Here is a 16,518-nt window from a genome sequence, read left to right as displayed (position 1 = left end):
AAAGAAATTTTTTTGAGGGCATATGAGAAAAGAGACACTCAATATTTCATTTTCTTTTTTAAATATACAAGTAGTATCAGGTGTGTCCAATGAAGCACTAATTCATATTTTATGTACACTAGGAAAGTTTAAAAATTACTCATATGGTTTGTGCACCATTTTCTTCTGGTTGGCTCCTATTCTAATGTATTTTAATTAGTTCAGTTTTTGAACAGTGTCTTAGTTACTTTTTCAGTATGGGGACGAAATGAGATAAAGCCACAAGTTAAAGGAAGGAAGGTTACCTTAGTTCACAGTTTCCATTCATAGCTGGCAGGCTCCAAAGCAGGGCAGCATAGCAGAGGGTCACATCAGAGCAGAAACAGTTCATGGTACGGCAGGCAGGAGTTTGCAAGCCTCCCTTTATTTTTTCCCTTTATTCCCTTCAGGCTGCAAGCCTATTGGCTGGTGCCATCCACACCCAAGGTGGTCCTTCCACTATCCAGAATTATGCTAAACCAGTCAACTAATGTAGTAATTACACACCCTTAATCCATATTCACAAACCCTAGATCCAGTTACCTTCAAAAAGCTCTTTTTACCTATAAGCACATAAGGCTTTGGGGTAGGTTGCGGAGATCTAGATACAGGAAAAGGCTGAGATGTGTTCTAGTCAACTCTGGTAGGACAGAATATTATGCTACTGAAGAATGGCATGGAAATATATTCATTTTAAACATAAAACTAATTCTTTCAAATTTATCTTGCTGGTTAAGATTATGGGAATTACCAAAATATTTATATTTTACGCTGTGCTCCACAGTTAGAATTATGATGATACTTGAACAGCCGTAAAGGCTGACTTAATACTGACACCAGAATTCCTTCTCCTGTCTGCTTTTTAAGAAGAGGTCATTAAGAACATTAATGACCAGCATCTCGGTCATCAGTCAGCCCAGACAGCAGGCACAATGGCCCTTAGATCAAATCTGACCTATGACACAGATGTCTCTAAACCTTGTGAGTGAGTCCTGATAAGTCCCTATACACAATAGGATTTCCTATTATAAACATCTGTTTTCTCACATGAACCACGTTGAGCATGTTAAAAATAAGCTTCTCTTTCCATATTTCTTTTTGAAAGGAATAATCAATCAAAAAGTAAGGATGAAGGTCCAGGTTTCCTTCCCTGCAATGTAAATTTCCATCCTAACTTTCCCACTGGATTTTAAAGCTCAATACAAGGGAAGGTAACTATTAAGCCCTTCAGAACACAATGGTGCCTTTCTTTTTCAAATAGTAGATAATATCTACTAAAGAGATTGAATGCTCTTTTAAAGAAAAGAAAAACTCCAGCAAACTGCTCTGCACTGTGCATATGCACTGTCCCTTCCAACTCCAGATTCTATACAACCAGGTCACAAACCAGTGAGCTGTTGCTTCTTTAACTGGTGACTCCTTTGGGGTCAAGTGATCATAGTGGACACCAAATAGAAGTCTGACACAGCTCACCTGGAGATACTAGTAGCAATTCTGCATTCCCCTTTGATCTAATGCCATCTGCTAGGTGAAAAATCTAAGCCACCTAAGCTGTTTACTGTGATAATGAGAAGCAGATATGAACAGAGATTTGCAAGGACAAAGTATATTCATTCGCATACCAACTCCAAAGGAAGAGGCTGCCTGAATCTGAAAGATCCAGGGGCCACGTGCAGATTCACTGGGAAAAGATTCATGAGGAGTGCAAGGTCTCCTAAAACCATAGAAGCGGCACATTGGTCATCTTTCTGTCACTGTGACAGAATACCTGAGACACTCAACATAAAAGAAGGAAAGGTTTGCTTTAAGCTCCTGGACGCAGAGGATTCCGACCATAGTCACTTGGCTCTTTGCTTTTGGGCCTTAGTGAGGAAATACATCATGGTGAAGACAATGCCCGATGAGCTTCCTGTGTCACAGCAGCTGGGAAGCAAGTGTAAGAGGGAAGGGAACCGGAAGTTGGACTTGGCATTGCAGGTCAGAAATCCCAGCTACGTGAGAGACTGTAGATTGCAAGTTTCAACAACTCAATTAGTCTCTGTCTTGAAAGAAAGAAAGAAAGAAAGAAAGAAAGAAAGAAAGAAAGAAAGAAAGAAAGAAAGAAAGAGAAGAAAAGGAAAGAAAAGAAAAAAAGAGTGGATATAGCTCGGTGGTAAGCACTTGCCTAGCATAGGTAAGGCTCTGGATGCAATCCCCAGCACTACACAAAATTTTTAAAAAGGATAATATCTTAGTTACTTTTCCTGATGCTAGGGCAAAATACTCAATACCCAAAGTTAAAGGGTAGAAAAGTTCATGTAGCTCACAATTTGTACAGTTTCAGTCCATAACCAGCTGGCTCCAAGGTAGGGTGGGAAATGGCAGAGGGCAACAGTTCATGGCTGCAGAACACAGCAAAAGCAACAAGGGAGAAGAGAGAGAAAGGACAGGCCTCTTACTGTCCCTTACATTGTATGCAGACTACCACCAGAGGGTAGGTATGAATAGCACTCACATCTTTAATCCCAGCCTGTATTACAAATCAATCACACATCAGATTCAGCTACCTCTGAAAAAGCTGTCTAAAACTGCATGAAGCTTTGGGGGTGGACATCTAGACACAAATCATAACAGGACCCAATATCATGGGCACGTGCCCAGTAACCTCACTTCTTCTCAATAGGCCCACTTCCCAAAGGTTCCCCAACCAGACAGCATCATAGGCAGGGGGCCACGCCTTCAGCACATTGGGGGATATTCCACACAACAGCAAAGAGGGAGCAGTACCCTTGTGCCCACCTCTTGCTTCCCCCGTGTCAGTACCGAGAACCCCAGAGAAGTCTCCTATTCGTGAGAGAGTGGGTTTGCACAGATGGCCAGGCGATCCTAAAATACCAGAAAAGGGCTGCTGAGGCAGACACCATGGAAGGACTTCATGTCAGTGCCTGCCTGTTCTCAGGGATCAAGCTGTGGCGAGGTGAGATCAGTGATAAATCCTTCTCCCCTTGACACAGATTATGCTGTGCATTAGAGATGGAAATGCTGTGTATCTGTGCTGTCCGACATGGTAACCGCTCAGCACATATGGCTATGGAAAGCAGAAAGATAGCCAGTGAAAGCCTAATTCTCATTTTATTTTACTTTATTTAAATTTCACGTGTCAAGCATGAGCCATATTGGACAGCATAGGATCAGAATGTTGCCAGAATGATGAAGTTAGATCACAGAGGACAGATCTATTTACTGAGGTGTGCCATGAGTCTAGAGCGCTGCCTGAAACATTAGGAGGTGCTCAACAAATGCTCTCTAGATGAAGGAATGGGTAGGTAAAAGATCAGTGTTCCTAGGCCAGTCCTGAAGTATGGAAGGTTTCCAGATTTTGGCTTTCAGGCAGTATCACAGAAGGGAGCTGGGTTCTAAATCATAAAACACACACAGACTCAGCCAGCAACAGTCCTCACTGACACTGTGTAGTAGATATGGTATTTTCTACATAACTTTAAGCAGGTAGAGCCCAGCATAAGTATTTAAAGTCTATACTGGGGATGCAAATGCTCTGAAATATGACAAGTAGGGTAGTAATTCCTAGGGGTGTAGATAAGCGGTAGAATATGTGCTTAGCATGCACGAGGCCTACAGATTGATTTCACTGTACCACCATCCAATAAATACATGAAAAGTAAGAATGCCCCTTTAAATACTGTGTTAAATACTATTTGGGGCAAAACTTCACCATCAGACAAAGATGCTAATTATGATTAAAAGAGTATCACGTCCACTGATGGAACTGAGTTAAGGGGCTCTTTCTAGAGATACCAAGTAGAACATTTAATGTTTTCCTGGAGTAAAAAGGGGTGGGGTATGCTTACAAAAATACACCTGGCAGATACAAGTTTCAGCACCTTAAAAATTACATCTGCACAAACAGCAATTTCTTATTCCAATATAGCCCAAAAACCCCCTCCAAAAATCAAAAAACGGAAAAGAGACAGATCAAAGGAAACAGTGATTGTGTTCCAAATGTGATGTTATTTTAACAAAATACTGATAATGTGATACAAAAAGCATTACCATTCTTTGCAATATTAAATTCTAAATATTTCTGTCTGTAAATTTGATACCATTAGGGAGAACATATTCCAGTTTACTGTTACATTTAGCCTGCTTGTTGACAGATGCCATCTAAATAAAAACACAACCAATCATTATGCAGAGCTGTCTGAAATATAAATGCAGTAAATGAAGTATCTTGTATGCATTTCATTCCTCTCAGCACTGTGGAGACATCTGACCTCGAGCTGAGTCTCCTGTGCAAACGCTGTCCCCATGTCTAAAGTTCCCCCACTGCCCGCATATGTATTCTGCCATCTACCCTCAACCAAACCATCCAAATTACATGCAGATTTTTGTGGTATCATAATAACTTCAATATGGAATATATTTCCAACATTCTGGTAAGAGACTCCTTTCTTCCCTGCCTCACCCTCCTTCCAAGTTATTTCGGGATCATGTATTCCATTTTCACATCTCAGTGGGATACCCAACACAGTATTCATTTGTGAGAGTTAAAGCATGGGTGGGAGGTTGTGAACTAGCATATCAAAGATACATAACTATCAGTATGTCTTAAAGAAAGAAAAAGGATTTCTTTTTTTCCCCTCAAGACATATAAGCTATCTCAGCAGTGTAAATTCAAAGTGAACACCACAAACTAAAGATCAAGAACATAAAAAGGAGTGTTAAAAATGGTTTTTGATACATTCTTCTCCAAGTTACTTTTTTATTAGATGTTTTGTCTTATTAATGACTCCAACAGACATAACACATGCACACCTAATCTCAGCAAATTCAACAGAGTTGAGTTGCCTTCTGTCTGTCTTGGGAGGTTGGAGATCAGGGCTCTGAGAGGAGGCCATACATGTTCACCTGCCCCAGGCTGAGCCCAGTTACCCCTCCCATGAAGCTGTACCTCATGATCTCCAGTGTAGGAAAGACCACAAATCTGTCTGGAAACCAATTGCTACATTTACAACCTTCATTTTCCGAAATTCTTTATACCTCAGGGAACAGCTTCCTCACTGAGTTCTTTTTGTCCTTGTGACAGAAAGAACTCCTGTCTGGTTTAGTGTTTTTTTTATCAACTTGAAATTCTTTTTTTTTTTTTTTTTTTTTTTTTTGTCTTTTTCTTTTTTTATCGATATCGGGGATCGAACTCGTGACTGCCTGTTTGCAAGGCAGGCACTTATGCCGCTGAGCTAAATCCCCAGCCTAACTTGAGATTCTTAATAACTTCACCTTTGAACTGATAATCTGTAAGTGCGAGTGGAGGGGAGGCTTAATGAGGCATTCAGGTGGAAGGGAAATGTGTGCAATATGCATCTCCCACTTCCCACCCATTCTCTCCTGCCCCATCCTCACACAGCCCACTAAGTTCAGAACCCCTAAGACTGTAGGAGGAGAAGCATAGTCACCCAAGCTGAAAGAAGCTGTGTGAAGACTGGACTGATTAAGTGGACATCAGCCAAGAAAGGCTTCCACTTGAACTATAGCACGGTTTAAGTAAAAAAGAAGACAAAAGAATTCAAAATAACATGGATAGCTACCAAAGCCCACTACACTCTTATTCCTGTTTCTTCTATGTATGTTCCAGTCACCCACACGAAAATGGTAACATAGGCGGGAAAGGAAAGATGGGGAAACACAGGGCTTTGTTTTTTTCCTCATCAGCAACCTTGTGGTAGAGTGCTGGTAGGTAAGTTCTGTGATAGATGTGCTTGACTGTGTCAACTTAATTGACTTGGGTGCCACCCAAGGGATTGGCAGAGTACACTTGTAGGTAAGTCTGGGTGGGTCACACAGGTGTGCCCTTGGATACTACATCTGTCTTCTCTGGGGCTGCTCCCCTGCTCTGTTTCAGGCCACCATGAACTGAGCATCTTTGGTCCACCACACCAATTTGGAAATCTCAAATTCCACCATGTTTCTGCGTTGGAGCCAGGTGACCATGAACTGAATGCTCTAAAATCATGAGCCAAAGTAACCCTGTACTCCTTTCTATTGTGAGTATTGTTTGTTATGTCCCAGCAATGAAAAAGCTGACTAATACAGGATAACATCAAGAAGTGATACAAAAACTTGACCAGCAATACTATAGTTCTGTAAGAAAAGAATACATCTGCAAGCACAGGCTACAAAACACAAGCTGTGTAATTTCATTGATTCTCCATATGAGTTTCATGTTCTCATATTTGCATTTCTAAGTAGCCCTAGACATTATAAAGGTCAGTGGGAAAATTTATACTAGTGATTTAAATTCTTAATTTTTATTTCTTTAGAAGGGCATGAAATAGAAAATAAAGAGACTATGGCAAGTCAAAAGAGACTGCAGGAAAAAAAAGCTTACTTTTAATACAGCAGTACACTCTTACCTTCAGGGGAGATGTTCCACCTAGTGGGTACCTAAAACTTAAGTGGTGCTGAATTCTAGATTTACTGTGTCTCCCTCTATATACACACCTATAATAAAGTTTAATTTATGAAGTGGGAATGGTAAGAAGTTGATAATAACAACTAATAATAGAAAATTATAATATACAGTACTAGTGTAAAAGTTATGTGAATGCAGTCACTCTGTCTTTGAAGAATTAGGACAATTGTTAGTATTTCTAGACCATGGGTGAACATCAGTAACAGAAATCTCAGACAGTGAGAGCAAGGGTGAGGGAGGGCACTACAGTACCTGTTTTAACAAGATTTTAGCACTTCTTTCTACTTTCTGAACAAGGAATCTGTGTGATCTTGTGCACTAGGTTCTACAAGTTCTGTCTCTGGCCCTGCCTGCTTCCTCTAGCGGGCAGAAGACATGCTGTGTCTGTTTTCCTGGTCACCTTGTCACAGGCACCATTTTCTCTTTCAGCCTTCTTGCTCTCAGGTATATTTGGGAGATAGACAAACAGGCAAGAAAAGGTAGGTGTTCAGCTTGCATAACTTTAGTGAGAACTACAAAGAATATAGGTCAAATGTACAAACCAGATTAGCAATAACCAGTGATAACCTTCAGCGTTCCACTCATTAAATTCTTAACAGCTTATTGGGTAGGTTCTGTTATATTTCTGTCTTATAGCCATAGAAGCAGAGATTCAGAAAAGCTAAAAACCTGGACAGTGATTTTGTTACTTCTAAGCCTTTTTGCTATTAAATCTGAGCTCATATCATTCATTCATTCGTATCAATATAATTCTAACACTGCATTTTTTATCTTTTGCTGTTGTAGCCACATACCTCCATTTTTAGCTTCTCAAAGGTCAAAAGTATAACTGCATTTTATCAATCTTCCAGTAATTCATCATTTATCACTAAAAATGTGTATTTTAAATTTTTATTTATTTATTTATTGTCCTTTTCCTTTTTATCAGTACTGGGGCTCGAACTCACGACTGCCTGCTTGCAAGGCAGGCGCTTATGCCGCTAAGCTAAATCCCCAGCCCCTATTTATTTTTTATTTAGGTCACAAAACAGGTTTTTCTTTTCGATCATCTGACAATCCTTTGACCCCCACTGTGGAAAATTTGATTTGGCTGACACAGTTTACACTTTTCACACTACACTGATGACTTTGTTCACTAAAATCTGTTGCTGCACTGGTTAAAAAGGTGTGATTTGGAAAGAGACATCTCTAAGTCTGAATCCTGGCTCTATTGCCCACTAGTTTCCAAAATGTACTCAACTGTCAAGAGTCTGAATCCTTCCAGATGCAAATAGGAGTGAAATCAGAACAGTAACTATCTTAACTACTTAAAATTAAAGGAGATAATTGTTTTGAAATAATGCCTGTTAAGCACTTGAAAAATGTTTTACTATTATTTTTAGTACCATGTTCTTACATTTGGTTTAAAAATGGATTTGAAACATTTTTTTTCTCCTTGAAATGGTTACCTCCAGTAGTAAAATCTAAATTCAAGGGTCTCTAATTTCCAAGATGTGTATTATTTCTCGGTAAACAAAGTACACAAAAAATAACCAGAATGGCACCTGGTGGCCACATACGTAGAGTATGACTCAAGGGATCTATGATGTTTTCTTTTTTTTTTTTGATGTTTTCTTTTAATAATCCTCCCATGACAAACTCCAAGTACCACCCTCATTTTTTTCCCTTTTCATTCTAAACTGCCTGCTCTAGAGTTGATGGTAAAGAGTTTTAAAGGATCATAAAGCACTCTATAAACGTGGGGAACCATCCCCACCATTGTTATCAACGTGATTTCAGTTCTCTCTAACCTTTGCAGTGACCCTTAAATGTAAAAACATTGAGCAAATAACAATGGCTGAACTGTTTCTTCTGGTAGAACAGGAAGGGATTAGCTAATCTGAAGGTTTACTGCCACCACTCCTGCTGTCAAATGACTGCTTCCTTGGCGGCTGAGTGACAGCACAGCACATAAAAACCAGACTGGATACCACATAAAAATGTACTATATACCTATTTTTAAGACAGCTCTGGGGGGCAGGGAGGACCTTCCTGTAACATTTTATTATGGCTTAGAGAAAAGGAAAGCAGTATTTTTGAATGTAGTGTTCATGTGATACCCTAGAAAACGCAGACAGCTATGTGGTATTTTCCCAAAACCCAAATCTATTTAACAACCCCAGCTGCTCCCATGCAGGCTTGGGGGTCCTCACCAACTCCTGCGCATCCTCCTGCAGTGGCAGAAATGCTGCTTCCAGAATAGCGACCTGGTCAGCACTGAGCTTCTGCCACAGCCCAATCAGCAGGATCACCAAATGGGTGGCACTTTTCAGCCTGGCGAATGCCTGGAACAGATTGGCTTGGTTTTCCTCCACTGCTTCTGCCAGAGCGATTACCTGCAGAGAAGGCAAACTGTAGTGAGGGAGAATTCACCGTCTTGACAAGTCACATTTGGTACATTTTGTTTTTTTTTTAAAGCAACTTGGTGGACTCTGTCTTCTACAAACATAAGTGATGTTGAGTTACAAAAGACTTATCATTCATCTACTCATTTTCTCCTTTCAAAAAAATCTCCAAACTAATTCCAAGTCCATATGGCCAGGAGATGAAAACATTCATGAAATCAGTTCAATGGGGACATTGTTCAGTGTCTACTGCATAATCAAGTGAACTTCTTCAGTCTATGGCAAAAGAAGTAACTGCTAATAAGGTTATAACCTTTATTATCAGCCATGGGGAATGAGCAATTAAACACTCTCATATTTGCACTTCCCTTGTAGTTCAAAATACATTCATTATAACCTTTTTCTGAAAATACCTGTTTTCCTCTGATATTAGTCTTTACATGTTACATGGTATTGGAATACCCAATATTTCTTTATTATATCTAAAAGGCAGATAATGTTTAAAACATTTGGCCAACAAAGTAATGGCATTTTTAACACAAGTTATCAGGCACCAGTCCACACGGACCTGAAATTCAGGGTGTGTTAACTTTACAATGCCAAATCTACTTAGGATAAAAATTGGTAGGAGTCAGTAGAATTTGCTTTGTTTTTTAACCTTTTGAATAATCCTGTGGAAAAAAAGAACTAAAGCAACAATTGGATGGAACATCCATGGCTGCCCATTGGTGTTTTACTTTTATTGTCATGTCTTGGAGAATTTTGTGCTCATTAAAAGTAATGAACTGCCTGCCACAGTGGCTCAGTGTGTGTGAAGTCCCCAGAATAGGAACAGCCAAGGCCAGACAGTGAGCCCCTTTTTGTAAATCTATGCCAGCTCGAGGACCAGAGCTTAGATGGGATTCAGAGACTGGTGCAGAAGAATCCATTTGGTGATGTTCCATGGTTCATTGACACTGGTCCAAAGGGCTTGTTAACAAATCATCTTTCAAACCAGTCAAGGTCATAGCTATGTGGCCTCTCAAGTTCCCTGTGGGGAGAGGGCTGTGAGGGGACGGCCTTCTGAGAACCTGGGAGACATTGAGGAAGAGCACACCAAAGGCCCTTGTCTGCAAACCCTAGTCAGCAGGACTCTGCTCCTTGGATGCAGCTTATGAAGTTCCCAGTTCCCACTAGACTCTCCAGAGGCCAGGAAGTTTGACCCAGGACCAGCACCACATAAAGTGCAGTGGCTTCCCAAGTGCCTAGACTGTGCTTTCCACTGGGGTTTAAGAGAAGTAGACTGATATCACACAGCCCACAAGGCTCTCATAATTTGTTGGAAAGAAAACTTACACACACAACCAATTAGTGGGGAAAAATATTACTATAATAATGTTCTAATTGTGCAGAACAGAAAGTGTAAAAGAAGTTAGCTGAGGGACAGATTCTTGTGGGCCAGCGTTAATATCCCTGGGGCCTCTTTTATTCTAATGGGGCTTGGAACTCATCCCTTCCCCATTAATTCAAGAAGTCCCCTTGAAGACATGGAGAGTAGCCACTTTCCTTAAACCAAAACAGCTGGAATCCTATGCTTTCCCCACCTCACCATGATTACAGTGCACTCCTGCATAAGTCTAACTCTATAGTCTTTTCTTCCTGTAAATGTTAACAAGCCTCTTGTAGGGTCATTATATGGACACAGATGCTTTTTGTCAAAAAGTCCAAATCCCTGAGACAAAGGTCATAAACACCTACTGAGTGCCAGGTATGTACAAGAATTTGTGGAAACCACTGCAGGGAGCTTGGTGGTGACAAATCTAATCTTTACCTGCATAAGAGAAAGAAAAATGGGTCAAGGAGGCAAATGGTGACTATAGGAGGAAGACCTCGGAGCTCCCAAAGGAGAATTTCATAAAGTCATGATCATTCTTTTAAGGACAATGCCTCTGCTTAAATGAGAATAGTCAGCATGAAAGGGATTCTGCTCTGAACCATGCTAGATCAGTGTCTTCAGCCATCAATCCTCCAGGTGACACAGTCAGTACCATCTCTTTCACAGATGAGGACTCTGAGAAGCAGCTAACGGGAGGGATCTGTCCAGTACTGTACACCAGGTGTGCAAACTATGCCTACATAGAAGGGCCCCATCTGTGGCTTAATGCTCTAATGTCTCTGTCCTGAAACTCCTAATAATTTTATGTTTAAACCTGTGTTTTTCATTTAAATCAATGGGATGATGATGTATGGACACACACAGAGATGAGTTCATTCCTTTACAGGAGTTACACAGGCACTTAACAGTAACATTGATATACAGAGTACTGGTAAAATTCATATTATAATTTAAATTTTTTTATGGATAACTTTTTTTTAAAATCCATTTTATTCAAGGGCAAAAAAGAAGAAAAAAACCTGCAATAAAATTTCAAAACATGTCAATCGGAGATAACAATGGTACATATAATAATTTAAATTTCTGAAGTAGACCTTACTTGGAAAGATATTATATAGAAAATAGGAACACACCATTGGAAGTTGTGAAAGACAGACTACCGAAGAAAGGGAAGGCTTTATGTTGCAGCAGCTGTTTTATTAGCTGTATCTCCTTGTCTTTGTACCAATGACCTTGCATGAGGATCCACAAACCAAACAACCAGCCCGACCACGTGCCTAGGAGTTAAGCAAACAGGACTCAAACTTTGTCTCACCCAAAGCCTAAGTGAGATGCTGAGCACTTTGCAGGCTCAGGGATGTTCTGCTACCACCACTGGCTGAGCCTGTGTGGCTTCAGGAAGGAGAAGGTGCAGGGAGGGTCAGTAGGTTGCTAGGGCTCACTGCGGAGGTGAGCCTCGCCTCACTGGAGAGAAAGAAGTAATTGTTCAATTTGCAAGAATTGTGTCAGGCAGTTTTTAACCACAACCATCATTAAAGATTAGATTACATAAATTTAAACCTAAACAAGTTACTAAAAAAAAAGAGGTAATAATTACTCAGAACCGTGTACTTCCTACTATTATGTAGGCTCTGAGGTTGTATTAATGCCTAGCATTTCTGCATGTTGGAAATACTTAGCAATGCTGAGCTTTTACCATTCAGAGACCTCATGCTATCAGCCCAAATCAACAACAAGGAAGAATTTATGACATGAAAGTCAGCAAATGCTGAGATCTACTCTCTTATCAGAGAGCCTGTTGCTGAATACCAAAATGCATCCTAAAGCAGGCACAATTGGCAAGAGGGCTTTAAAAGGGATGGAAACAACTTAAACAGAGCAGAAAATTGGAGGCTGCTTGTTGGGGAAGGGGAAACATTCTAACTGGGGAAGGGAACCATAAGAGTATGATGGTCATCCGAGTGATGGCTGCAGTGATGTACCAGGGGAGGAGCAGGTTCTGATGGAGCTGATAAGTGTTCTGAATGTGGGTTCCTTGATGCAACCAGCACCCTAAGTGGCTATGGGATCATAATAAATATCTGGGGTGTTTGCTAGGACTTAAGTGAAGCTTTTCTGCACATTCCTCATGATTGGGAGAGATTCTCACTGAGTATAACTGGGTGTCAGCTCATGGACCCGCCCAACTCATCAACACAGCTGTGGTGCAAGAATGACTTCTCAGTGAGACAGCGCCCAAGCCGCAGGCTCTTTCCTGAGCAAGACCCAAAATCCACACATCCGGGAGCTGCAGTTTCAGTGGATGTATTCTGTGCCATTGTAGAAACAGTCTGGATCCCTGAATGGTTCCAGAAATTGGAAAGAAATGGGATAAACTATTCCTTATGTAAATTACCCCCAAGGAAAGCCTTCCTGGCCTACTGGCCAGCATGAAATACTAACCAGATCTCCATATTCTCTGTTTAGCTTTATACATAACAGCCAAGTTTACTTTGCTCTCTATGAGCAAATGAATTGAGCAGAATTAACGAAGTAGAAAGAGATGGAAACATTCGGCCCATCGAGATTCAGATCTTGTGCCCAAGGGCTCAAAGGTCTCAAAACTCACCTGGAACTGAGCACTGGGGCCGCCAGCTTCATGACTAAGATCCCGGAGAGAGGTTTCCAGGACTCATGGCTGGCTGAGAGGGCCCTGTGTTCCCTGGGGCTCAGCAGGCCACAGAGCGGGGCTGCAGGAAATAATAAAAGCTGACAATTTCAAGCATAATGTGTGGATGGCCTTTGTTTTGCTTCTTCAAACTGAAGGTTTCCAAATAAAATGGAGACCACAAAGGACACCTCTGTCCAAGTGCTGTATCAGTGAGGCCAAGGGAAGGAGGCAGAGGCCCAGGAAAATGCTCAACTCATAAAGTGAGTGTGAAATTAATCCCAAATACTTCCAGCTGCCAAGAAGGGCTATAAAACTGGTTACAGGAAAGCAGCAGCACCAGGAGCAGAGCAGACATGAATCACAATGTACGAACACAGACACGACCAATTTCTTCACCTAAGCTCACCGTCCACGCTGCCTCCAGAGCTCATGTGCAGTATGTGGAGCCCTCACACTAGAGTTCAGTGTCCCCAGCAGAGTCCTGATTGGGAGCTGGGGCTGTGCTCAGGACCTGACATTTGAACTGTCATGTGGCCCTCAGACCCTCTATGATAGGAAGTGTTGTCCCTTTGGCCCCCAATTCCTGAAACTTGCAGCCACCAGACAACGGTGACTGGGATCAGCAACAATGGCGGAGTGGGGCCGGGATTCCAGTACTGCGTTCTGATCTCCCTCCGAGGGAACTTTCTTTGTGCAGACACTCAGTGTGTGCAGGTGACTCCAAAATTAAGCCAGCAGTTTTTATCTACATCATCCCAGATACTATGGAAAAGTGCTACTCATGCATTACATCCATCACAAGCATAAGTATTCTACATTTCCCCATTGTTGAAGCTTTTAATAGGAGGTCGAGCTGATTGGTTTCTGCCCAGTCATACTATAAAGGGAATTAGTTCAGAATTTGTAAGGGTGGGAAGTTTACATGCTGAGATTTTTCTGTGAAACCATTTTATCAAGTTATATACAGCAAAAAAAAAAAGTTTTTTAGACCAATTATTTTTTGCCAGGCTCCTCTGGTAAAGCTACTTTCTTTGAAAGGGATGATCATTTATTTATATATTTATTTTTATAAATCTCACATCACAATGATTTCAGTGATTGGAGCAAGGTAACAATCTACAATAATTGTCAGCACTTATGGATAACTTTCTGGAGACCTGGCACTATTCTAAATTCTTCGTAGGGATTATCTGTGGGGGACTTACTCTATTTGTACTACTCTGTTCCCTGACCCCTAGCTGGGGGTCAAACAAGGATGAAAGACAAGACACAGACTTTAGTTTAAAAGCCAGGGAGCTCTTGCCTCTAGAAGGCAAAGGAGCCTGGAGCCAGCATCCTGCTTTTATTCATTCTAACACTGGTACAAATAATTAAAGTAACAGAAGATGCATCAGCCTTCTAATATCCATTAGCACATGCTCAGGTAAACAGCTTAATCTCAGCTGTATTAACTTTTCCTTTGTGCTCCCAGAGGAAGCCAATTAGGCCTCAATTTTCCTCTGGTCTCCCACAATTATTTTATTTAAATAGCAAAAGAATCCTACAATATTATTATTGCCCTCCTTTAAAAAAAAAATAAGGAAAAGGTCAAACAGCAAACGGTAGAGCCAGAATTAAGCCTCACTCAGTCTGACCCCAGAAATAGCATGGAAAACACTGCCGGTGTTGACTTCTGTCTGCACACCATCCCAGGCAATCTGTAGAACCAGCTCTACCAGAAGCTCCCTGCTGGAGCTCGGAGCCATAGAGGTCTCAGCTTTGCTGTCCTCTGATATCTAGTAAGCTAGGACTGGTTTATTTTACTCAAAAGGGGCATGAATGAGCAAGATATGGAAGTTGCTATGAAGGGATGAGCTCACAGCTTCTAGGGGAAGAGACAGTGTGCAGCCAGGGAGCTGGAGACAGGGCTGGTGGTCTCACTCTGGCACCACGCAGCTTTATGTCCATGTTCAGTTTACTGCCCCTTGGTTCCCCCCTGACATCCAACACAGATGTAAGTGTCTGACTCAGACACAGTTAGATCTGCTAGATGGTGCCTGCCACCTCTTCCCATAGATGCCACACACTAGCCTTCTGTTTACTGTTTGCTGACTTTGACTAAATCCTAGGATTATGAAAATTAGATAACGCTAAAAAAATAGATAATCACAAGTGTTGGCAGGGAGGTGAAGAAACTGGAACCCTTATGCGTTGCTGACAGGAACGCAATATGGAATCAGTCACTTTGGGAAAGTCTGCCGTTCCTTAAAAAGCTAGTTACCACATGACCCCACAGCAAGTCCACCTCTCAGTGTGTGGTCAAAAGAAAAGAAAACATATGTTTACTTAAAAACTTGTTCCTGAACTATGTCAGTTAGTTTTCTGTTACTGCAACAATTACCCAAGATGATCATCTTACAATAGAAAAGGTCAGTTTGATTCACAGCTCTGGAAGTTCCAGTCCATGACCCAGCTGACCTATTGCTTAGGGCCTGTGTTACATATTATAGCAGTGGTACTTGTCACAGCAAGGCCATTCCACTCAAGATCAGCAAGCACAAAAGAGAAAGAGAAGGGCCCAGTTTCTACTATCCTTTATGAAGGCCTATCCCCAGGGAGCTGAAGACCTCCATAGGCCCCACCTCCTCAAAGTTCCCACTATGTTTCTGTCCCTGTTGCAGTAAACACATGGCCTTTGGGGGGGCACTGCAGGTCCAAACTCACATGGATGTTGAAGCAGCATTATTCATAACAGCCAAAAAGCAGTACAACTCATTTGTTCAACACATGATGAAGGAATACAAGCAATGTGACTTCTCCACACATGGAACATTATTTATCCATAAAGGAAAGGATTTATATACTGTACAGCATGGATGAGTCCCAGCAGTACCCTACATGAATGAAAGCTCATCACAAAGGATCACATCCTGTACAATTCCATTTACATGAAGTGTCAAGAACAGGCTAATCAATAAGACAGAAAGGGGATCAGAACGTGTTTAGAAACGGAGTAAGGGGTAGACAGGAGGAGACAAGCAGTGACAGCTAATGAATATGCAGTTTCTTTTAAGTAATATGAGACACAAAGTTAAACTGTTGTAGTGGTATAATTCGCAATCCATGAATACAATAAAAATTACTGAATTATACACTTTAAATGGGTGAACACCATCTATATAAATTATATCTCAATAAAGTTGTTAAATGAGAAAAAAGCACTTTTAAAGTACAACTTGTGTCAAGTAGATGATACAACATAAATAAAGCACTTTACTTCATAAGAATTTTGATATATGCTAGAGCTTGTATCAAAATGTCCCCACTAAAGCCACATGCAGTCATAGCGAGCTGGGGCTTTTCAGAGGTGGCTGGATTTAGAGTGTGTGGTACTGGGACTAACGGCATGTGATTACCAAATCATCCAATGATTGGTTTGGCATAGTTCTAGCTAGGCTAAAGGGTATGAGTGTCACGCCCACCCTCAGGCATGTAGCCTGCATAAAATATAAGGGATAGAAAGACGGCTAATGTTCTCTTGCCTGTCTGCCTGCCAGTATGGATTATTTCCCTGGTGTAATACCTCTTTGCCATGCCACTCTGCCTTGGAGTTGGCCAACTATGGACTGAAACCTCTAAAAACTGA

General features: G+C 41.2%; 1 protein-coding gene across 17 annotated transcripts in view; it reads right to left on the bottom strand.

Moving 5' to 3' along the window:
- Window positions 1–16,518, bottom strand: part of Bbs9 (Bardet-Biedl syndrome 9) — a 395,959-nt gene that overhangs the window by 77,900 nt on the left and 301,541 nt on the right. For 15 of the 17 annotated variants that reach the window (XM_063233878.1, XM_063233880.1, XM_063233877.1 and 12 more), the window contains one exon: window positions 8,677–8,859. The exons of the other annotated variants lie outside the window; for them this stretch is intronic. In XM_063233878.1, coding sequence (XP_063089948.1) covers window positions 8,677–8,859 — 183 coding nt within the window. The remainder of the gene's footprint in view (window positions 1–8,676; window positions 8,860–16,518) is intronic. 17 annotated transcript variants of the gene reach the window in all.

Source organism: Cavia porcellus, unplaced genomic scaffold, assembly GCF_034190915.1.
Source record: "Cavia porcellus strain 051 isolate PalLab524CR breed Dunkin Hartley unplaced genomic scaffold, mCavPor4.1 scaffold_23, whole genome shotgun sequence".
In the NCBI taxonomy this organism is placed as follows: Eukaryota; Metazoa; Chordata; class Mammalia; order Rodentia; family Caviidae; genus Cavia; species Cavia porcellus.
Note: the sequence above shows the minus strand (reverse complement) of the source record. Positions and strands in the feature narration are given on the sequence as shown.